General features: G+C 38.6%; 1 protein-coding gene across 2 annotated transcripts in view; it reads left to right on the top strand.

Annotated features, from left to right (window-relative positions):
* The window catches only part of LOC126260758 (WD repeat-containing protein 35), a 208,913-nt gene that overhangs the window by 53,138 nt on the left and 129,479 nt on the right, over positions 1 to 26,296 (top strand). For both annotated transcript variants that reach the window (XM_049958106.1, XM_049958100.1), the window contains exons 3-4: positions 8,933 to 9,099; positions 19,983 to 20,085. In XM_049958106.1, coding sequence (XP_049814063.1) covers positions 8,980 to 9,099; positions 19,983 to 20,085 — 223 coding nt within the window. In that variant the 5' untranslated portion in view covers positions 8,933 to 8,979. The remainder of the gene's footprint in view (positions 1 to 8,932; positions 9,100 to 19,982; positions 20,086 to 26,296) is intronic.

The following is a 26,296-nucleotide window of genomic DNA, read 5'->3' as shown; positions in this document are numbered from 1 at the left end:
TCCCCATAATTGTTTAGACTCGCGATATGTATCCAAAGTATTGAGAGCAGTGTCGACATTACTTTCATCCTCTTCATAAGATATTTGGACAACAATCACTATGGTGTTTGCGTAAATGCAAGGCTGAATTGTAGGTTCAATGGATAAGTTATCATTGTGTATATCAAATAGAAGAAATGCTAATGCACTGTCCTGAGGAATACCGTTCGACTATAGTATCAATCTATTGTTTCTTCACTGAAATTGGTATACCGTTTCACATGGTGGCATAACAGTCATTCTGTCAAGGGGCTTGTCAGTTCACTGAGGTGGCACAAATGAAGTGTGTTTGCTGTCCATCATCTACATCAGTGTGTCACCAACATCTGTGTCTGCATCTACAAGATTACTGTGCAATTCACGAATAAGTGCCTGGCAGAGGGTTCATCGAACCATCTTCAAGCTATTTTTCTACAGTTCCACTCTCAAACAGTGTGCAGGAAAAACAAACGCTAAAATCTCTCCGTGTGAGCTCTGATTTGTCTTATTTTATAATGATAATTGTTCCTTCCTATGTAGTTGGGCACCAACAAAATATTTTCACACACTCAAGAGATAGTTGGTGATTGAAATTTCATGAGAAAATCCTGCCACAATGAAAAATGCCTTTTTTAAAATGATTGTTACCCAAATTCGCATATCATATCCATGGCACCCTCACCCCTATTTTTGTGATAATACAAAATGAGCACCCAACTTATTCAATGTCTGTGTTATCCTGTAACCAAAATTTAACTGATTCCTTTTGGTACTCATGTGGATGATTTTTAATAATTTAGGACCTATTGCCAATTTTTGCACCACACAGATATCTTGTCTAAATCATTTTTCAATTTGTTTTGATCATCTGATGACTTTACAAGATGGTAAATGACAGCATCATCTGCAAACAATCTTAGAGGGCCTCAGATTGTCTGCAAAATTGTTTATGTAGATCAGGAACAGCAGAGGGCCTATAACACTTCCGTGGAGAATGCCAGATATCATTTCTGTTTTACTCAATGATTTTCTGTCAGTTACCTTTCTGACAGGATGTCACAAGTCCAGTTGTACAACTGAGATGATAGACCTTAGGCAAGTAGGTTGATTAGAAATTTCCTATGAAGAACAGTGTCAAAAGCCTTCCGGGAATCTAGAAATATGGAATTAATTTGACAGACCCTGTTGGTAGTACTCATTACTTCGTGACAATAAAGAGCTACTTGTGTTTCACAAGAACAACATTTTTGAATCCATAGTGGTTGTTTGTCAATAAATTGTTTTCTTTGAGGTAACTCATAATGTTGGAACACAATATATGTTTCAAAATCGTTCTAAAAATTGGTGTTAGCAATATGGGTCTGTAATTAAGCAGATTACTGCTATTTCCTTTCTTGGGTATTGGTGTGACTTGGGCAAATTTCCAGTCTTTAGGTATGGACCTTTCTATGAGTGAGAGATTGTATGTGATTGCTAAGTATGGAGCTATTGTATCAGCATACTCAGAAAGGAACCTGACTGGCGTACAGTCTGGATCAGAGGTATTGCCTTTTTTAATTGATTTAAGCTTCTTTGCTACACTGAGGATATCTAATTCTAAGTTATTCATGTTGGCAATCCTTTCTGATCAGAATTCTGAAATATTTACTTCATCTTCTTTGTTGAAGGAATTTTGGAAAACTTTATTTGGTAACTCGGCTTTAGTGGCACTGTCATCCATGTCGTCACCATTTTTATTGCAGAGTGAAAATATTGATTGTGTCTTTCTGCTAGTGTAGTTTACATTTTCAGACTTTCTGCTAGATTGTGAGATAGAGTTTCATTATGGACACTAATAAAAGTATCTCACATTGAAGTTCTTACTAAATTTTGAATGCCTGTAAAACTTAACCAAGCTCAGGGTTTTGTGTTCTTTGAAATTTGGCATGCTTTTTTCATTGCTTTTGCAACAGTGTTCTGACATGTTTTGAGTACCACGGGGGATCAGTACCCCCTCTTATTAGATTATCAATTGTCCTCAATATTATTTCTTTGAATTTAAACCACATCTGGTCTACGCTTACACAATCACAGCCAGCTCAAGTTGCAGTTCTGCAAATTGACCAGCTTTGTTCCTGCAAGCATATTTGTCTATATTTAAAAGTACCTACTTTTACAATAGATATTTGCAGTTATGCTCCTGTCATTGTGAGGGAAATAAGTGTGTAATGACTCACTATCTGTTATCAGGCAACCTTAAATAAAAGATTCAATCACATGTTGCCATATCACTGACACATCGCAGGTGTGCTATCTCTCTACACCATTACGTTCTGCAAGCTCATTCTTTGTACATTAATAGAGACATTTCTACATCTACACCTAGACTCGTTTCGGAACACTGTGAAAGTTCTGTGACAAGCTAGGCTGTGACTTCCTGGACTTGTGCCATAGGGTTGAGAACTGTAGGTTCCCCCTAAATGGGTCATGAGTGCACTACACATCAGCGTCTGCTACTCAGGTAGCTGACTGTGTGGGGTACCCACAAAGGTTTTTTTAGATTAGGCGACTCTCCATCCAATCTACACTCCTGGAAATGGAAAAAAGAACACATTGACACCGGTGTGTCAGACCCACCATACTTGCTCCGGACACTGCGAGAGGGCTGTACAAGCAATGATCACACGCACGGCACAGCGGACACACCAGGAACCGCGGTGTTGGCCGTCGAATGGCGCTAGCTGCGCAGCATTTGTGCACCGCCGCCGTCAGTGTCAGCCAGTTTGCCGTGGCATACGGAACTCCATCGCAGTCTTTAACACTGGTAGCATGCCGCGACAGCGTGGACGTGAGCCGTATGTGCAGTTGACGGACTTTGAGCGAGGGCGTATAGTGGGCATGCGGGAGGCCGGATGGACGTACCGCCGAATTGCTCAACACGTGGGGCGTGAGGTCTCCACAGTACATCGATGTTGTCGCCAGTGGTCGGCGGAAGGTGCACGTGCCCGTCGACTTGGGACCGGACCGCAGTGACGCACGGATGCACGCCAAGACCGTAGGATCCTACGCAGTGCCGTAGGGGACCGCACCGCCACTTCCCAGCAAATTAGGGACACTGTTGCTCCTGGGGTATCGGCAAGGACCATTCGCAACCGTCTCCATGAAGCTGGGCTACGGTCCCGCACACCGTTAGGCCGTCTTCCGCTCACGCCCCAACATCGTGCAGCCCGCCTCCAGTGGTGTCGCGACAGGCGTGAATGGAGGGACGAATGGAGACGTGTTGTCTTCAGCGATGAGAGTCGCTTCTGCCTTGGTGCCAATGATGGTCGTATGCGTGTTTGACGCCGTGCAGGTGAGCGCCACAATCAGGACTGCATACGACCGAGGCACACAGGGCCAACACCCGGCGTCATGGTGTGGGGAGCGATCTCCTACACTGGCCGTACACCACTGGTGATCGTCGAGGGGACACTGAATAGTGCACGGTACATCCAAACCGTCATCGAACCCATCGTTCTACCATTCCTAGACCGGCAAGGGAACTTGCTGTTCCAACAGGACAATGCATGTCCGCATGTATCCCGTGCCACCCAACGTGCTCTAGAAGGTGTAAGTCAACTACCCTGGCCAGCAAGATCTCCGGATCTGTCCCCCATTGAGCATGTTTGGGACTGGATGAAGCGTCGTCTCACGCGGTCTGCACGTCCAGCACGAACGCTGGTCCAACTGAGGCGCCAGGTGGAAATGGCATGGCAAGCCGTTCCACAGGACTACATCCAGCATCTCTATGATCGTCTCCATGGGAGAATAGCAGCCTGCATTGCTGCGAAAGGTGGATATACACTGTACTAGTGCCGACATTGTGCATGCTCTGTTGCCTGTGTCTATGTGCCTGTGGTGCTGTCAGTGTGATCATGTGATGTATCTGATCCCAGGAATGTGTCAATAAAGTTTCCCCTTCCTGGGACAATGAATTCACGGTGTTCTTATTTCAATTTCCAGGAGTGTAGATAACAAGAGCTGAAGGAAATCCAGAACTATCAGTATAAGATCAAAAGAAATGCCTCCCACATGTGAGAGTATTAAAATCCTAGTGGTAAACTGCCGAAGTGTTTGCAACAAAGTGCCAGAGTTTGAAGCATTCATGAAAAGCAGTGGAGCTCACATAATACTAGGCACAGAAAGCTGGTTGGAATCTGAAATTGATAGCAGTGAGATTTTTATTGAAAATTTAAGTGTATAGTGAAAGGATAGGCAAATGGGAAATGGAGGTTGTGTATTTGTCACAGTAGACAAGAAACTCAAATTTACTGAAGTAGAAATTGAAGCAGCTTGTGAGATTGTTTGGGCAAGACTCAGTATCAGGGGTGGGCATAAAATTGGCTCCTATTGGCGCCTTCTATCACCCACCAGACTCATCTCCTGATGCAATTGAAAACTTCAGAGAAAACCTCAGTTCAAATGTACTTAAGTTCCCCAGTCATTCTGCAACATTGGTGGAGACTTCAATCATCCAACAATTAATTGGGAAAATTACAGTTTTTTTAGCAGTGGGCATGATAAGACATCCTGTGAACCTTTACTTAATACCTTCTCTGAAAACTGTCTAGAACAGATAGTTAGGAACCCCACTCATGATGGAAATATATTGGCTCTAATGGCAACAAATTGACCTGACCTCTTTGAGGATATCCACATTAAAACTGGTATCAGTGACCATGATGCTGTTGTGGCAACAGTGATTACCAAAGTACAAAGGGCAACTAAAAAAAGCAGAAAGATATATATGTACAGTAAACTAGGTAAAAACGCAGTAGTGACATATATCAATGAGAAATTTGAAACTTACAGCACAGGGCAGTAGCATGTAGCAGAACTGTGGCTCTTATGTTTGAAAGAATAGTTGACCATGCACCAGATAGATACGTACTCTGTAGAACAGTTCATAATGGTAGGGAACCTTAATCATATATAGTCACTGTAAAGAAACTTCTAAAGAAACAGAGATTACTGCATAATAGGTGTGAATCAAAGCATAGGGCTATAGATAGAGAGATGCTGAATGTAACACATTTGGCTGTCAAGTGAGCAATGTGAGAAGCCTTCAATGACTAGCATAGCAGAATATTATCAAGTGACCTTTCACAGAATCCAAAGATATTCTGGTCCTATGTAAAGGCTGTTATTTCCAGTTCCTAGCAAATGAGACAGGAAGTAAAATTGAGGGTAGTAAGACAAAAGCTGAAATGCTTAACTCTGTTTTCCAGTGTTCCTTTACAAAGGAATACCCAGGAGATTGCCCCAATTTAATCTTTGTACCACTGAAAAGATAAATGAAATAAGTATTAGTGTCAGTGGTGTAGAAAAATGGCTGAAATAATTAAAATTGAAAAAAGCTGCACGGCAGGAAGGAATCTCTGTCAGATTCTATACTGAATTTGCAGCTGAGTTACCCCTTCTTCTAACTACAATCCTTCACAGATCCCTGAAACAAAATACACGCCCAGTTCTTGCAAAAAGACACATGCCACAACCGTCTACAATAACAGTAGTAAAAGTGATCCACAAAATTACCGTCCTATCTCCTTGGCATAGATTTGTCGTAGAATCTTAGAACATAATGAGGTATCTCAAACAGAATAACCTCCTTAATGCCAGCCAGCATGTATTTCAAAAATATTGGTCACATGATAGCCAATTCACAGTTTTCTCACATGACACACTGAAAACTTTGGATCAAGGCAGCCAGGTAGATGCAGTGGTTGTTGTTGTTTTTTTTTTTTAAGTCATTGACAGATGTATAAGTAACTTTGGGTGTGCCCCAGAGAAGTGTGTTGGGACCTGTGCAGTTTTTATTGCATATTAATGTCCTTGCAGAGAATATTAATAGTAAAATCAGCCTTTTTGCTGATGATACAGTTATCTATGATGAAGTACTATCTGAAAGAAGCTGCATAAATATTCTGTTGGATCTTGATAAGATTTCAAACTGGTGTAGAGATTGGCAACTTGCTTTAAATGTTCAGAAATATAAAATTTTGCACTTCACAAAATGAAAAAAAAAAAAAAAAAGCATATTATTGTATGACTATAACATCAATGAGTGACTGTTGGAATCGGCCAACACATTTTAATACCTGGGTGTAACACTTTGTAGGGATAAGAAATGGAATGATCACATAGGTTCAGTCATGGGTAAAGCAGGTTCATTGCTAGAATACTCGGGAAGTGCAATTAATCTACAGAGGAGATTGCTTACAACAGAGATACTGAAGGAACTGAACTGGAGGAGTCTTGGAGGTAGATGTAAACTATTCCGAGAAAGTCTATTAACAAAGTTTCAAGAACTGGCTTTAAATGATTACTCTAGGAATATACAACTCCATACCTATCGCTCACACAGGGATTGTGAAGATAAGATTGGAATAATTACTGCATACACAGAGGCATTCAAATTATCATTCTTCCCATGTTCCATTTGTGAATGGAACAGCAAGAAACTCTTAATAACTGATGCAGTGGGACATACCCTCTTCCATGCATCTCATGATGGTTTGCAGAGTATAGTTGTAGATGTAGATGTAGAATGTGCAGTTCCAGAAGAAAATGTCAGTAGAGTTCATGATGTGAATGGATAACCAGAACCAGTCCAGAGTGTAGCAAAGTCATGTTAAGTGTATACAACAATCCAGGGACTAATCCAAATCACAAACATAAACCAGGCAGTCAAGACTCTGCTGCTTAATGACGTATAACTAAAGGCTGCAGAGACTAGTGAGAGAATGACTATCTAGAAGCAAGCCATGGTTTTTATTGGTAACTGCTCATCGGAGGGCCACACCACCTGGTGTGCTTACTATGGCTGTAATCTAGAGCCTGAGGCATCTCTGATGTATTCTCCCTACCAGCTGTGTTGGATACTAAACTCTGCAAGCCATCGTATGATGTGTGTGGAAGTTACTATTAGTGTGTGGCAGAGGACACTTCTGGTACCACTATAATTTCCCCCTTTTCTTTGTTCCAATCATACATAGTGTTTTTAAGCTTCCCATATGAGCTCCAATTTTTCCAGTTTTTCTTGTCATGCTCATTTTGTGAGGTGTCTGTGGGAGAAAGTAACATATCTACTTCTTGTTGAAATGTATACTCTTTGAATTTTAAAATGCCTCTTTTTGCCCTTACTAAAGAAACCAGTGATGAAATATGCCACCCCACTTTGGATCTTGTCTCTCCCTCCTTTTAGTCCTAGCTGGTAACACCAACAGACTGATGAGCAGTACTCAAGACTCAGTTGAAGAAGTGTTTTGTAACCTACTTCTTTTGTGGTTGAATCACATTTCCTTATATGATTCTTCCATTGAGTCTCAGCCAAGCAACTGATTTCCTACAACTACTTTTGAGTGGTCATTCCACTTTAGATCCCACAGGACTATTACTCTTAAGTACTTTGCAGTTGTTACTGCCTTCAGTGATTTATCACCAATAGTGTGATTAAACAGTAATGGCTCTCTCTACCTTTTTATGTTCAGTATGGGGCATTTATTTCTATTCAGGGTTTACTGGCAGTCCCTACAGGTTGTTCTATATTTTGCTACAGTATTCTCATTTTGCAACCTTGCTGTGATAATAGACTTGTCCATGAACAGTGTATGTCATTTTTGTACAAAAATAAACAAAGATTTGTGGAGCTGATAGTTTCCTAGTAACCAAGAAATAAAGGATTGACTGGTAGTTTAACAAGTGCTACTTTTTATCACTGTACTATAGCAAAATTTTCATATATTTTGGGATGTATTTGAATTTACTTTGGCCCTTATTCTAAAAAAGACCCATGTTACTGAAATGAAATAAAAGTTTTAGTTTTTACCTTGATCCTTGTTTACACATTTTAAAAGGATAAGAAAATCTACCTGTGTGTGTGTGTGTGTGTGTGTGTGTGTGTGTGTGTGTGTGTGTTGCTCTCTTTATTCACAAACTTTAGTACATTACATTGTAACATTTTTCCAATAATGGATTGAGGCATATGGAGTAAATAATAATTTACATCACTGACGTGCAGATTTTCACCAGTGATGCAAATGAATTTGTAGTCTCATTTATGGTTTAAATCTGGTTATTTTTCTAAGAGAAATTATGGAGACCTTTACCATCTGAGCTACCAAAGCACGACTCACGCCCGGTACTCACAGCTTTACTTCTACCAGTATCTCGTCTCCTACCTTCCAAACTTTACAGAAGCTCTCCTGCGAAACTTGCAGAACTAGCACTCCTGAAAGAAAGGATATTGCGGAGACATGGCTTAGCCACAGCCTGGGGGATGTTTCCAGAATGAGATTTTCACTCTGCAGCGGAGTGTGCGCTGATATGAAACTTCCTGGCAGATTAAAACTGCCAGGAAGTTTCATATCAGCGCACACTCCGCTGCAGAGTGAAAATCTCATTCTGGAAACATCCCCCAGGCTGTGGCTAAGCCATGTCTCCGCAATATCCTTTCTTTCAGGAGTGCTAGTTCTGCAAGTTTCGCAGGAGAGCTTCTGTAAAGTTTGGAAGGTAGGAGACGAGATACTGGCAGAAGTAAAGCTGTGAGTACCGGGCGTGAGTCGTGCTTTGGTAGCTCAGATGGTAGAGCACTTGCCCGCGAAAGGCAAAGGTCCCGAGTTCGAGTCTCGGTCGGGCACACAGTTTTAATCTGCCAGGAAGTTTCATATCAGCACACACTCCGCTGCAGAGTGAAAATCTCATTCTGGAGAAATTATAGAATTCCACTCAAAACCAGTTAAGTTTCATCCATTCTCCAGATAATCATCTTACTTAGTTACACAGAGGTAAATAGTAGTTTTTGAGAAATATATCAAACCTCAGTTTTTTTCCCTGTGACACAAGAGGCTTTTTATGAGTAGCATTTTATTTGAGAATTCATTTATAATGTTTTTAGGGAAGGATGGAAAACTGAAAGGGCTAGCAGCACCTTCAAACTTGTCTATGAATCAAACTCTGGAAGGCCATAGTGGACAAATACAAGTTATTACATGGAATGAGATTCATCAGAAGCTAACAACAAGTGATCAATATGGACTCATCATTGTGTGGACACTATACAAAGTAAGTTGTGTATGACACTAGGAATCACCAATATGTGAACTCTCCTCTAAATTTCACTACAAAATAGAGGTTGTATTTAATTGTAATATTTTGCTTTGTGAGAAACAGTTTTTATTCTCTGTCTTTCTTAAGGGAAGCTGTTCATTTTGCATTTTACAATCATGAATACATTTTGTAATGAGGGTGAGGATGAGCATGATTCATTTTCTCTTATGCAGATCATATACAGAAATGAGATAATGATTTGTGTGGGTTACAAGTAATGTGGGATAGGCAGTTCAAAAATTTAATATGCATTGGAACAATGTTAAAATGACTAATAATAGATAATTATTCAAGTTTGAGAAACTGGCTTGGTTTTCAAAGCAGTTTACAGCTTTTAAATTTTGATTCTGTGAGCAGAATCCACCATGGAAGCCAAAGAATGCTGTACTTGGCACATGATAAAGACACCTTTCCACTATCAATGAAGTTTCATTTGCTTCACAGACTGTGCTTTGACTTAAAAAAATTGACCAGTTGTGAGCAGGACTTGTATGCTGAGGGTTCCATACAAACTTAATTATGTATATAGATAGTTTATCCATCCCATTTATCAAGAATTTGGACCATTTTTGCCTGTTATTGACATTGATACTGGCAAGACATTGGTCCCAGGAATCCCAAGACTTTTGAGAATGTTTTAATTTTTAAGGTGGATAACAAATTACAAAAGAAATTTTTTTCATGTGGTACAATTGCAAATTATCAGTTTTCTGCTTTTTTCCCTTTACTTGTACTGCAAAACCATGCTTCTTGCCAAATTTCATGACTCTAGATCAACGGGAAGTACCCTACAGGTTGTAAGTCCTGAGAAAATGGGTTTTTAGCAGCTGGACAGACAGACAGACCGACAGACAGACAGACCAACAGACAGAAAAAAAGACAGAAGGACAACAAAGTGATCCTGTAAGGGTTCCATGTTCACTGATTGAGTTATGGAATCCTAAAAATATATGTTTTGGTGTTCAGGTCACCACTAAATAAAACCTTGGTGAACATGTCTGTCACTTCTGTGGGGGAAGATAGTACTGTGATACCAACGTTATTCTGGGATATTTTAAGTGTGCTCAAGGCATGGACATAGTTGCATGACCTTCAGCTGATCCACAGCAGCAAACTACCATTTTCTTTCAAAATTGTCAATTGGTGAAGAGGATAAAATACTGACAACAGCTTTATCTTCTCTTGGACCATAGTCGAATGTAAGAAACACACAGTCAAGCCAATTAGTCTCTAACAACAAATACAGACCAATCATAAAATGTCAACATTGTGATGAAGCCAGAGTACATACCGTTTGAAAGGAGCTTCAAAAAAGTGAATAAGAAACACTTCAGTGAGTACCTGCCAATAGAGATACCGAGGATACCAACAAAGCACGAGGAATATAAAACTTAACTGACCTAATCAAGTGAGTTTTGAGGAAATAGATACCATGATAGTGTAGGACAGAACGTATTAGAGAACTGGTTGAGACAACTGAACCTCATTGTGGGTGAATCGGGGCAGTGAGGAGGTGTTGTATCCTATGTGATGAGCAAATTTTTGAGAACTGGATGGAGTGGAATTGGTGATTGTTGTCAGTAACTATGGTGCAGGGCCAGGCCCTCAATTGCAAAAATCTGTGATAGTGCACAGGTTGTAGAGTATGCTGTTGCTGACGTCACTCTACTGATAAACAAGTATTTTGAGAAAGCCTGCATTACTATGAGCCAAACAGAATTACTGTAGAGGCCGAAATTGATTTGTGACCATTCAACAGTTTGGTTGGTTTTGGCCAGGTAGAGAATATCTGCTTTTTGTCCGAACACTGTTGGCACCCCTTGATGACATGCTCATTGCCCTTGTCAATAGCTGGCTGATACACATGACACTGTGTTACCACTTCTGTTCACCATATTCCCCAGTGTCCACTATGCAGAGCCTGGGGGAATGACCACATGGTGAGTGTCCTGTATTGCCTTGGACCAAGGTCCACAAACAAAAACATGGTAAGGTAATGATGCCCAAGCCATGTTTTAAAAGAAGCTCTGTAATCCTGGGATTGAACAGGAAAGAGATCAAACTCATGACTGGACTGATTACCATCCATGGGAACTTCAAAAAACACCTACACACAATGGGTATAATGGAAGAGGACCCTAAATGTAGGATCTGTGATGAGGGTGAAGAAACTGCATCACACCTAATCTTTGAATTTATCGCATTGGAGAGTAAAAGATACAGAATCTTCGGGACAACTAGACCTGAAGAAATTGTGTCTAACAGAAAACTTGTAGAGGGACTCCTTGCACTATTTAAGGGCACTGGTTGGCTTTACTAGATATACAGGGAGCGATACTGCACAATAAACCTAGTTTCGGTGCGGGCAGTGGCGGGTCACACCTAAGCTGTTTTAGCTCTCCTGTTAAAATCAATCAAATCCTGTATTGCCAGGAGGATGGTGACAGATAATCTGTGCTTCAACAAAAAGTGACCCTTTACTGCCATTGTCATAGGAAAAGACACACTGAGGGTAACCACATTGCACCCCTGTCTTGAGGTGTTAGGTCAGATGCTGTTTCTGGCATCACTGCTGCTACGGAGAGTGGAAGATCTGTGAGGTCATGACACACAGCCTGGTATAACTGAAAACACACATCATCTTCTTTATTGAAATCTTGGACACATGGGGGAGGTACGGTAGTGAGTCTGTGTTTAGATGTTTACTCATGGACTTATGTAAAAAATGAGTATGAACTAAAGAGCAGTGTGCAGTGTTGAAGCTTTTACATTGTTCGGTTTGACAGGGCAGATCTAAGTCCAAACAGTGCAAGTAATGGCTTATGATCTGGTACTAGATGAAATTTTGTCCCCTACAAGTACCTATGGAACTTCTGAATGGTATAAGTAATCACCACTGCCTTCGTTTCAATTTGGTAATGGTTGATTTGGGCAGTCTTGTAAATGTATCTGATTGGTTGTTCTGAACCACCGTTATCTTTTATTTATATAAGAAAACTGCTCCAATACCATGCTGAGGTGCATCACAGTGCTAGAACTGGAAGTTTCCACCAAGAGTAAGGAATGAGAAATGGTGCATAGTTGAGTTTCATTTTAAGGCATGGGAAAGCCCCCTCACATTGTGGGGACCACATAAAAGCTACCACTTTCTTCCACAAATGTTCAGTGGCTTGGCAATCTGAGGCACATTCTAGAGGAACTACTTATAATAATCAACTTTCCCAAGAATAGTGTGCACTTCTTTTTTATTTTGAGTCATGGCATCTCCTCATTTGCTTGCATATGTTGCTTGCTGGGGTGGATTGCATGCTTTTCCATTATAAATCCATAGTACTGAATGAATTTTTGGGAAAATTTACACTTTTTAAAATTCATGTCCAATCCAGTCTACTGCAATATCTGAAATAACTGCATTAACTTGTCCATGCATTGTCACATATTTTCTCCTGCAGTGTCATATGCAGGGTGGTACCCTGCTAATCAGCTGCTCTAGCAAACTCTGAGAAACTGATGGTGTGCAGACAATGTCAAAAGATAGACATAGGTATATATATAGGCCAAATGGCATATTCAAGCCCAGATATTTCTGAGAATCCTCATCTAGTGGCTACTGGAGGTACACATCAGCAAGGTCAGCTTTGGAGAAACATGTACTTTCATTAAGACAGGAAAATAAATATTTCAGACGTGGTATAGGGAATACATCCGCAGCAATTTGGGAATTATTAGCTTTGAAATATTGACACAACTGGAATGAACAATTTGGTTTCTTAACTATGATCCATACACTAGCCGAGATGGGAATGATGACATTTTGATCCTATCAGTCTTGATGGAATCACATAACATGTATGGAATCAGGCAAACATGAGTGAAATGTGGTGCCATCTATGATGGCATGTTAATATGTTCTTTGTTCATTGCACACCCTGATCCTGGGGAGAACAGATCTGCAGAATGAGCACTGAGGTTTGCCAGGTCCTGATGAAGCATGTTTGGTGCAAATACACACACGTATTCTGGTATAGAAAAACCTGAATTCTTTGAATTGATGGAGTCTGAAAATGTTTTATACCTCACCATCCTTTATAACCAAGAGAGATGTATCTCTGACAACCCCACTATAAGATGCTTGCATTCAAAACAGGCCTACAACCAGGATGCTATGGCTGCCAAAGATGTTGCAGTTTTAGGATTTATTTCTAATGGAAGAGATCTGAGCAACCAATTGTACCGATTGATCAGTGACACTGAGACAAGTGTGTCCACATGGAATGTTACTTTGCTCTGACCTTTTGACAGCTCACCCATTAATTTGAGCAGATTACCCTAGCTTGATGACATTGTATTGCAAACTAGTAGACCTCGAGATTCTCTCTCTCTTTTTCTTCGTCTTCTTTGCTGTTCAGACACTTCTAATATGACCTGATATGCCACCCTGAAAACACACAGCATTTAGAATTGCGCACTGCTGTTGCAGATGTTTAATAAAACACAGGGGGCATGACATAACCCTGCCACTTCCAGTGTGCAGGAGATGATGCTGAGGAGGAAGAGAAGATGAAGAACTTGTAGGACACTGAGACCACACTGCCTTGTGTACTGTACTTTCTGCTTGTCATGAAAAACTTGTGATCAGAGAGGTTCTTTGATGAATGAGTCACTGCAGTCCTACACAACATATCTGCGTCTACCAGTGTTGACTGGTGATGAGCCTACTGTGATGCAACACTCGAGGCAGAAACTTCATAGTCCTATAGAAAAAGCTTTCCTATAGCGTGCACATCTTCAAACTTAAGTGCTATTTAAAGGATGGTGTTGAGGAGGTGTCATTCATCCATAGTGTTGGTGTTTGCACCTTTTTATCTGTTGCTAATCTGATTGTTGCACCACATATCATAGAATCAGTGTAGATTTGTTTGCAGCTTGTTGTCATTGTGAATTTGAAACCATGGCTTATACCCTGCAATTCTGCCTCCCACTCCTTGTACAACTGATTGGATTCCTTGTGGCACTGCTTAAAAGCTAGTGTCACTGTAACTACATGGATTTTCTAGACATGATATTCCATCAACACTTCACAGGTGTGATAAAATTGCAATTCTCAAGTTTCTCTAAGGGACATGACTTTTGAAGGAATTGAACCACCTCCCCTTCAAAGCATTGAAATGTTGGTGCAATTGCTGAAGATACAAATTCCTCACTAAACGAAGGAAATGTCAGGGTCACTGGCAAAGCATCTTTCAGAGCAGCCAGTTATTGTTGCACGGCATCCAACTAGTCCCTTCTTTGCTGATGGAGTTCGAGGAGCAGCTGCTCCAAGGTAGCTGCACTCAGGTTTGAAACTCTCATCAGCAATTGTTGTGAACTGTGAATTCCTAAGGAATAAATTATTTTACACAGAGCACACAAGCACAGCTACACAGAGCAGTTCATACCATATTCTTCCAAGCTGCCATACAATGCCAAACACAATTTGTCATACAAAGTCACAAGATACTGGTGGCCGTAAACTGAGAAGAGCTTCCATTGACACAGGAAATCTGAGGGGTGTATTTAAGGCCAGAGCTCAGAACGTGATTGTTATTGAGATCTTGCAGACAAATGGGGTGATAGACATGCTGCTGGTGTTGAGGCAGCAAGTTTTCCTTCTTATCATTATGTCTTGCGGCGGCCTGCTCATGTCGTATCTTTGGCAAGTGCTACGTTGGAACTAGAGTGGGACACAGTATTGAACATGCTAGTCTGCCTCTCCATATCAGCATCATTGTCAGATATAGCAGCTATACAGCCATGCTTCACAATTTTGCTTAAGATTCAACCCTCTGTTACTTATTTGCTGTTTTCCATACTTTACGGAGGCCTTATTGTGTATCATATTGGACTGTCAGCTACAGGAAAAAGAATATAGTCATGAAGGGATAAAGTTGTGGTTTGAGTTCTGGTCCAGCACACAGGTTTGTTTTCTCAAGAAGTTTCAGTATTAGTACATTTTACCCAAAAAGCATATTAAATGTACTCTTTATCCTTTATATCCTACAAACGATCCACTGTCTATCAGAACATTGGCTCAAACCAGAACAAATACAATACTATGTACCAAAAGGTTATAAACATGGAAACAGTTTTTGCAGATCTCAGTACCGTAATGGTGGTACTGTTATCTACGCTTCAAATGAAATAGAGTGTAGAGAACTAGATCTTAGTTGGGCATGTGTAGAGAAACACTTGGAAATTACCGGGATCATATGTGATATAATGAAACTTATCGTAGTATGTATCTACCATTCCCCTGACTCAGATGATAATTTAGACAGTGTACTCTGCTACATAACGAAATGGAAACAGTATGTAACTGTAATTGGGGGAGACTTTAATTCAAGCTTTGATGTAACATGTAACAAGCCCAGTGTAAATAAGTTACTGAATATGCTAAGGCAGCACAACTTCCATTATGTAAATTCAGAACCAACAAGACTACAAGCGTGCTTGGATAATGCTTTTGTCAACTGTGCTCATGATATGTACTCCACCAAGGTAAAGGAATTTGTTTTCTCAAACCACTCCATGTTAACAGTAGAGTTAAGACATTTTATAAAAGGGGATGAGAGCAAGGCTGCACAAAAGTTAACAAAGTCTAATACTTTAATATTAACAAAACACAATCTCATAAAACTTAACACATCAGCTGAGCATAACAAACTGGGACAAATTATTTCAAAACTGTGATTCCAGTGCCCAAACAGTTTATGAAACATTCCACAATTACTTAACAGGTATTTTAAAAGCCCATCTTGTTCAAAAGAAATACCATACAACAAGAAAGGGTAAATTTTGGTACACCAAAGAACTGGAGAATCTAAAAATTAAGCTACTGCTGTTGAAACACCTTGCCAAAGTAAACAATTCTAATGAAATTAAGGATCTCGAAAAAATCACTAAGAAACTGTATAAGAAAGAGTTGCAATTGGCGAAACAAAGATACAACACAAATTTCAGAAAAAATAGTAAAAACCAATGCAAAACAGCCTGGTCAGTAATTAATACTGTTAAAGGTGAAGTCAGAAACTTTGACAAGACAGTCCCAATACCAGCAGATACATTCAATAAATATTTTGTAAGCTGTGCTGATGATGTCAAAAAGCTGATCAGTAAACCCAGTGTAACATGTATAGATTATCTTAAGAGAGCAAACCTAAATCATAATAGGGCCAGATCATCATTGAAACACTTCAAAGAGGTACGCCAACATGAAGTTCTTAAAATAGTCAAAGAAATGAAAAATTCATACAGTACAGATATTTTTAATATGTCAAACAATCTATTGGAAGAAATCATACATTACATTGCAGCACCATTAACATATTCTATAAACCTGTGTCTCACAGAAGGGTATTTTCCTGATCCTCTCAAACTATCCAAGGTAACTCCAGTCTTTAAGAAGGGTGTCAAATCAGATCCTGCAAACTACAGACCAATTTCACTAATTCCAGTACTAGGAAAAGTCTTTGAAGGCATAATATATAAGCAGATGTATGAGTACCTAGAACTAAATGGTATGTTAAGTGCATCACAGTTTGGTTACAGAAAAGGAAGGTCAGCTATACATGCCATAGAGCTCTTAGTCAGAGACATTCTAGCAGCATTTGAGGAGCATGCGCACACGCAGGTAACCTTATGTGATCTTAGCAAAGCTTTTGACTGTGTTGACCACTCACTTGTGCTCTCTAAACTTGAGTACTATGGAATATGTGATAAAAGTTTAAAACTCATCAAATCATATCTCAATAAAAGAAAACAGGTGGTGAGTTCAGGAAGTCATCTGTCAAACATACTCGAGGTTCAACACGGAGTGCCACAGGGATCTAAATTGGGACCACTTCTTTTCCTTGTACACATAAATGACTTACCAGGAAATATAGATATAAAGACATATATGTATGCAGATGACACAACTTTTCTATCTGTAAACCATGTACTTGATAACCTTGTAAGTGATATGAAATTGGCAAAAGAATATGCAACATCATAGTTTAATGCCAATGGTCTGCTATTAAATGGGGAAAAGACCCAGAATATGTGGTTCAGTCTATCAAAGACTACAAAAATAGAAAAACAAAAGGCAAAGTTTTTTGGTATTGTACTTGACAACAGTCTAACATGGAACTCTCATGTTGATCACATAGTGGTTAGGTTGTCAAGAGTTATATATTTGTTGAAGAGACTGATGTGTTGTGTGACATTTGAGTATGTAAGGACAGCGTACTTTGCCTTTTTTCAATCTGTTTTAAGGTATGGGTTAATACTCTGGGGAAACAGCAGAAAAATAAATGAAATTATGGTGATCCAGAAGAAAGCAATCAGAGTAATGGCTAAGGTAGATAATAGAACACATTGTAAACCATTGTTCATTAAATATAGAATTTTAACAGTTATTAATTTATATATTCTTGACAGTGTTAACTACATACTTGCTGAACTACCTAATTTAAGTGCAACAAATGAAAGGCATGACTACTATACAAGAACGTGTACTTCTCTGCTGTTGCCACAAAATAGATTAGCTAAAACTAACAATAGTCATAAGTATATGGCAATTAAAATATATAACAAATTGTCTAAAAATGGGTCAATCAAGCCTGACAAATTATTTAAAGACAATGTTCATAACTTCTTGTTAACTAATCCATTCTATTCATTAGAAGAATTTTTAGAAATGCCCAATATCAACTTAAATATGTAAAAATTTATTTTGTAAAATTAATAGGTTAAGTGAACTGACAAAGTCTATTGCATGTAATAATGCTGAATGACCAATAAAGAATCTGAATCTGAATCCATGCAACTTTGATGACCAGACATTATTCTCTGATCAGTCAGAGAGCAGCATCAAAAGATGAATACACCAAGTCTTTGAATATAGCAGTCACGTGTGCCAAATTTATTTGCCCATTATAAGTACATACCAAGTTCTGTAAACTGTGACATTAAGAAGAATTTACATTCATATGTGCTTAAATACCAGGATCTAATATTAGTTATCATATTGCTGATTTCTGCATTGTGTTTATATGCAATTTTTTTTAAATATATTTTCCTGTGGACAAATAAGCCATCACTGAAAAGGGCTTCTGTTTTTATAATTACTGTCTTCCATACCTACTGTAGTGAACTTCTAAATAGACATGCTAGGGTAAGCAGATGACTGCAGTAAATAGAAAATTAAATCTTTTTTATAACTTACGTAGAATTATCCTGATGTATGGGTCATACCAGAGATAAAGAATCATATGCTTATTACTACATTATGGAGTGTGTTCTAGAGCTAAGCATTTCAGTTGTATAGATCATATTTACTACCACATCAGCATATTATCATCTGATTCATAGATTGGGATTTTCAAGTATGAGTTAAGTCCAGCTGATCAAACAAAATTGCTTACTAGTCATTTGATAAACATGAGGATGAGAATTCAGAGATGGAGTACACTAAGCTTTACCTTTGTCTCTCTGATCACTAGTAGTGTAAACATATTGCTGTGTTTCCAAATGTTTCACCATTCTTGTTGTTCACTAATAAGGAATTACCTTTCTTTTCAGCCTGAAAGTCTGTATTACCTATTAACAAATGAATGAGATCCACCCCATTTTGTCTCCCTGTTGTTTTATGTTTAAGCTTTATGTAACATTAATATAGCAGACATTCACAGATGCAACTTTAAAAGTTAAATTTCTAGGAGAAGTTCCTGAACCTCTCAAAATTAATACAGAAGCCCAGCAAGACGATGGTCGGTCACCAATTCTCTTCAGTCTGGTCTTTTTTTTTTTTTTTTTTAAAAAAAAAAAAAAAAGGAGGTCCATCTATCAGAAGGAAGAGGAAAATTCAAGGTGAAATGTCTCACTTTTGGTGACAATATTGTAATAATTTTGAAGGAAAAAAGGGATGCAAGATAATGAAGGAAACACTTTACAAAAATGCAGCTAAAACCTAATTACAAATATCATGTTAAGAAGTCAAAAGATTTGACAAGTTTAAGTATTTGGGAAGTTGGATACAATCAGATGGGTTAGATAATCCCACAAGTAAAGAAAGATAAAAGAAAATGGAATTAGCATACAAACTCACCCAAAATCAATGTAATGAAAGATCAGTATTGTTCCAGGTGAAAAATAAACATATGCAACAGTAATTAAATCACAGGCACTATACAGATCTGAATGCCTAACACTGAATGAAAGAGGTGAACAAGAACTGGAAAGAAAGAAAGAAAGAAAATACTCAGAAATATTTTAGGACCACAAAAGAACAAAGATAACAACTGGACGAGGAGAAGTGAAGATTGATAAAGAAACATAGAAACACAGACACTATAAGGAAGAGGAGATTAAAGTTTTATGGTCATATTTACAGAATGGATGATAGTAGGCTAGTGAAGAAAATTTTTAATTTCATTTCCAGATTAAAAACAGAACAGGCTTGCTGTAAGAGACAAGAAGGAATTTGAGAAATTTTAACATTACAGAAGACACCATGCAGGACAGGGAAAATTTCAGGCTACTAATCCATACTGCAAAATTTTCTATCCAACAATAAAACCAACAACCTAGGAGTGTGATGGCAAATGAACAGAGGCAGGCCATCAGCCAATGCATGAAGTTCTGGGAAGATAAAAAGAGAAAGATTGTACCATAGTCTTAGGTTCTATGTGGTCTAGAATCAGCCAAATTAATAATAATAATAAATGTAGCAAGTAAGAATTACAGACTTAAAACTTTTCTTGTATGAGTTCATTTTAATCAACTGTTTCCTAAGTGCTTCACTGACTGTTTACTTCCAGGGTGCCTGGTATGAGGAAATGATAAACAATAGGAATAAGTCAGTTGTTAAAGGAATGGCATGGAATTCTGATGGTCAGAAGATCTGTATTGTGTATGAAGATGGTAAGATTTTTGCTTATTCCTCCCACCATAATTTACACTGTATTGTAATAAGAACATAAAGAAGACAACAGTCAATCTTGTGACCATTATAAATTATTATTTTCAAAAACTGCCAGTTTTGGAGTTGTTCTTGACCAAGGTAAAAGGCAAAACTTAGCAGATGAACTTAACTGTTAATTATTGTTGTTGTTCTGGTCTGACTGCTCCGACACAGTTCTGCATGCTACTCTATCCTGTGCAAGACTCTTCATCTCTGAGTAACTACAATAACCTACATCCTTCTGAATCTGCTTACTGTGTACATCTCTTGGCATCTTTTTACAATTTTTACCGCCCCCCCCCCCCCCTCCCCACACACACACACTCCTCTCCAGTATTCAATTGGTGATCCCTTGATGTCTCAGAATGTGCCCTTCCAGCTAATCCCTTATTCTAGTGAGGCTGTGCCAGAAATTTCTTTTCTCCCCATTTCTATTCACAACCTCCTCGTTAGGTTGTTTATCCACTATTGTATAATGACTCATACTCTATATAGGTGTTTCAAAATCTACTCTGCATTGTGGAGAGGAGGAGAATGTGGATTTGATGTTGCATCAGGATTTCGGTCAACAGAGATGAACTCTGCCACAGCTGAATGAGAATGGGATGAAGAATCAGATATGATATTACTGTAACAACGATCACGAAATGCTGCTGAAATGATTTAAGAAAACCACAGAAATCCTAACTGGGTGCAAATAGTCAGGGAATTTAAATTTTTCCATACTGAAACTGTACATTATGCAAATGAACATTTGCCATGTATGAGTGGGGTGGGGGCAGGGGGGGGGGGGGGGGTGCAGTACTGTATGGAACAAATATGTGGCCTGGCACTGGGTCTGCAAAATCCAAACTGCTACCCGCAAATTTAAAAATGTGAGGCAGTTAAATGATAACCTTCATTGTTTTTCAAGGACAACTGCATAAAAGATTAGGAGGAGTGTTATTAATTTTTACAGCCAAAAAATTAGCACACAATATTTCAAACCAGATATGGTACAACATTATGCATTTGTAATCTTTTTCCTTCCCCATATTTTACAATCACTTTTCTTTTTTTTGTTAGGGTTTAATAAAATGTTGTTAGCAGTAACATTAGATTAAGGATTGTGGCCTAAACCAATGCACTGACCACGCTCAACAATTTCCATTTGGCTTTATTGTGATTCTTAATATGTTTCCAATTTCACAGCAATAATAATAATAATAATAATAACTACTGGTTTATATAGGAGCACTCACTACACTAAATATACACACTAGACAGAGATCAGAACCAACCAACACACAGAAGAAACCCACAAAACCAGCATGGCAACACAGGCTACAGATCAGAATAGAAAAACTGAGAAAAGACATCGGACAGCTAACACAATTTATAAGAAATGAAATCTCGGAAAAAAAACGAAAAAGGTTAGGTAAAATCTCACAACAAGAAGCGACAGAGCAATTAGACGAAAAGAAGCAGAAATTACAAGCATTAGCCAAACGACTCAGAAGATACAAAAAAAGTGAAAATAGAAGGAAACAAAACCAAACATTCAACACAAACCAAAAGAAATTTTACCAGACAATAGATAACACACACATTAAAATAAACAATCCACCAAACATAACAGACATGGAACACTTCTGGAGCAACATATGGTCAAACCCGGTACAACATAACAGGCATGCACGATGGATACAAGCAGAAACAGACACATACAAGATGATACCACAAATGCCTGAAGTGATAATTTTGCAACATGAAGTCACCCAAGCAATTAATTCTACTCACAATTGGAAAGCCCCTGGAAATGATAAAATAGCAAATTTCTGGTTAAAGAAGTTCACCTCAACACATTCACATCTAACTAAATTATTTAACAGTTACATTGCAGAACCATACACATTCCCTGATACACTTACACATGGAATAACTTATCTGAAACCTAAAGATCAAGCAGACACAGCGAACCCAGCTAAATATTGCCCCATAACATGCCTACCAACAATATACAAAATATTAACTTCAATCATTAAACAGAAATTAATTACACATACAACACAGAACAAAATTATAAATGAAGAACAAAAAGGCTGTTGCAAAGGAGCACGAGGATGTAAAGAGCAACTGATAATAGATGCAGAGGTGACATATCAAGCTAAAACTAAACAAAGGTCGCTACACTACGCATACATTGATTACCAAAAAGCTTTTGATAGTGTACCCCACTCATGGTTACTACAAATATTGGAAATATACAAAATAGATCCTAAATTGATACAGTTCCTAAACATAGTAATGAAAAATTGGAAAACCACACTTAATATCCAAACAAATTCAAATAATATCACATCACAGCCAATACAGATTAAGCGTGGAATATACCAAGGAGACTCATTAAGTCCTTTCTGGTTCTGCCTTGCTCTGAACCCACTATCCAACATGCTAAATAATACAAATTATGGATACAATATTACTGGAACATACCCACACAAAATCACACATTTGCTATACATGGATGATCTAAAACTACTGGCAGCAACAAATCAACAACTCAACCAATTACTAAAGATAACAGAAGTATTCAGCAATGATATAAGTATGGCTTTTGGAACAGACAAATGTAAGAAAAATAGCATAGTCAAGGGAAAACACACTAAACAAGAAGATTACATATTGGATAACCACAGCGACTGCATAGAAGCGATGGAAAAAACGGATGCCTATAAATATCTAGGATACAGACAAAAAATAGGAATAGATAATACAAATATTAAAGAAGAACTAAAAGAAAAATATAGACAAAGACTAACAAAAATACTGAAAACAGAATTGACAGCAAGAAACAAGACAAAAGCTATAAATACTTATGCCATACCAATATTGACCTACTCATTTGGAGTAGTGAAATGGAGTAACACAGACCTAGAAGCACTCAATACACTTACACGATCACAATGCCACAAATATAGAATACATCACATACATTCAGCAACAGAAAGATTCACATTAAGCAGAAAGGAAGGAGGAAGGGGATTTATCGATATAAAAAACCTACATTATGGACAGGTAGACAATTTAAGAAAATTCTTTATAGAACGAGCAGAAACTAGCAAAATACACAAAGCAATCACTCATATAAATACATCGGCTACACCACTACAATTTCATAACCACCTCTACAACCCTTTAGACCACATAACATCAACAGATACGAAGAAAGTAAATTGGAAAAAGAAAACACTTCATGGCAAGCACCCGTATCATCTAACACAGCCACACATCGATCAAGACGCATCCAACACATGGCTAAGAAAAGGCAATATATACAGTGAGACAGAAGGATTCATGATTGCAATACAGGATCAAACAATAAACACCAGGTATTACAGCAAGCATATTATTAAAGATCCCAATACCACAACAGATAAATGCAGACTTTGTAAACAACAAATAGAAACAGTAGATCACATCACAAGCGGATGTACAATACTAGCAAATACAGAATACCCCAGAAGACATGACAATGTCGCAAAAATAATACATCAACAGCTTGCCTTTCAACATAAACTTTTAAAACAACAAGTTCCTACATACAAGTATGCACCACAAAATGTACTGGAGAATGATGAATACAAATTATACTGGAACAGAACCATTATAACAGATAAAACAACGCCACATAACAAACCTGACATCATACTCACCAATAAAAAGAAGAAATTAACACAACTAATCGAAATATCCATACCCAATACAACAAATATACAAAAGAAAACAGGAGAAAAAATTGAAAAATACATCCAACTGGCTGAGGAAGTCAAAGACATGTGGCATCAGGATAAAGTTGACATCATACCAATTATACTATCAACTACAGGAGTCATACCACACAATATCCACCAGTACATCAATGCAATACAGCTACATCCAAACATATATATACAACTACAGAAATCCGTAATTATTGATACATGTTCAATTACCCGAAAGTTCCTAAATGCAATATAACACATACCGTACAGTTAAAAGGAAGTGACGCTTGATCAAGGTCTGCGTCACTTTCCATTCTCAACCAGACTTAACGTCTGAGAAAGTAAAGAAATAATAATAATAATAGCTTTGAGAGATGAAATAGTGAAGGCAGGAGAGGATCAAGTAGGTAAAGAGACAAGGGTTAATAAAAATCCTTGGCTAACACAAGAGACACTGAATTTAATTGATGAAAGGAGAAAATATTAAAAAATGCAGTAAATAAATCAGGTTAAAGGAAATAGAAATGTCTAAAAAATGAGATTGACAGGAAGTGCAAAATGGCTAAGCAGGAATGGCTAGAGAAGCAAATATTGCTAGGGGAAAGATAGATGCCACCTACAGGAAAACTGAAAGAGACCTTTGGAGAAAAGTGAACCACATGTGTAGATATCAAGAGCTCTCTTGGAAAACAAGTTCTAAGCAAAGAAGAGAAAGCAGAAAGGTGGATGGAGTATATAGAATGTCCTAAGTCAAAACAAGGCCCCAGGAGTACACAACATTCTGTTAGAATTACTAATAGCCTTTGGAGTACCAGCCATGACAAAACTCTTCCATCTGGCAAACAAGATGTATGAGACAGGCAAAATACCCTCAGACTTCAAGAAGAACATAATAATTCCAGTTACAAAGAAAGCACTTGCTGACAGATGTGAAAATTACCAATCAGTTTAATAAGTCATTGTTGCAAAATGTTAACACAAATTCTTTACAGAAGAATGGAAGGACTGGTGAAATCCAACCTTGGGGAAGATCATTTTGGATTCTGGAGAAATATAGGAACAAGCAAGGCAATACTGACTCTATGACTTCTCATAAAAGATAGGTTAAGGAAAGGCAAACCTATGTTTATAGCATTTGTAGACTTAAGAGAAAGCTTTTGACAGTGTTGACTGAAATATTTTCTTTCAAATTCTAAAAGTGGAAGGGGTAAAAAAACAGGGAGCAAAAGGTTATTTACATTTTGTATAGATACCACATGGCAGTTATAGGAGTCGAGGGGCATGAAAGGGAAGCAGCAGTTGGGAAGGGAGTGAGACAGGACTGTACCTATCCCCGATGTTACTCAATCTGTACTTTAAGCAAGCAGTAAAGGAAACAAAAGAAAAATTTGGAGTAGGAATTAAAAGTCCAGAGAGAACAAATAAAATCTTTCAGGTTTGCCGATGACATTGTAATTCTGTCAGAGGCAGCAAAGGAGTTGGAAGAGCAATTGAACTGGATTGATGGAGAGGACACCCTATCCATATTCCTCCAGAACCTCAACAACTTCTCCCACATTTGTTTCACCTGGTATATGTGCTGAAGATCTCACTGTAGCCTTCACAGACCATAATTATCCTCCCAACCTTGTAAAAAAAAAAAACAAATCTCCCGTGCCTTATCTTTCCAGTCTTCCACCACCTCCCAAAGTCCCACTGTCTGGCCACAAAGGAGCTTTCCTGTCGTAGCTTAGTACCACCCAGGACTGGCGCAACTAACTTGCATTCTCTGCCAGGGTTTCATTGTGCCCTGAAATGAGAAATGTCCTGCCCAGTATCCTTCCCACTCCTCTCACAGTGGTATTCCATCGTCCACCGAACCTACACAATATACTCGTCCATCCTTACACAACCCCTGCTCCCAACCCCTTATTCATGGCTTATACCCCTGTAATAGACCTAGATGCAAGACCTGTCCTATAGATCCTCCCACCACCACGTACTGTAGGCCCTGTCACAAACATCAAAGGCTATCCCATCAAAGGCAGGACTACCTGTGAAATCAGTCATGTGATCTACAAGCTAAGCTGCAACCACTGTGCTGCATTCAATGTGGGCATGACAACCAACAAGCTGGCTGCCTGCATGAATGGCCACCTACAAACTGTGGCCAAGAAACAAGTGGACCACCCTGTTGCTGAACATGCTGCCGAACATGACATTCTTCATTTCAATGGCTGCTTCACAGCCTGTGCCATATGGATCCTTCCCACCAACTCCAGCATTTTTGAACTGCGCAGGTGGGAACTCCCCCTGCAATACATCTTATGTTCCCATAACCCTCATGGCCTTAACCTTTGTTAGTCGCTGTCCTCACCCATTCCAGCACAACACAGCTGTCATTCCACCACCACACTCAGTGTTTTTACGTCTCTCCTTTTCTGCTTCT

Source organism: Schistocerca nitens, chromosome 1 (genome assembly GCF_023898315.1).
Source record: "Schistocerca nitens isolate TAMUIC-IGC-003100 chromosome 1, iqSchNite1.1, whole genome shotgun sequence".
In the NCBI taxonomy this organism is placed as follows: domain Eukaryota; kingdom Metazoa; phylum Arthropoda; class Insecta; order Orthoptera; family Acrididae; genus Schistocerca; species Schistocerca nitens.
Note: the sequence above shows the minus strand (reverse complement) of the source record. Positions and strands in the feature narration are given on the sequence as shown.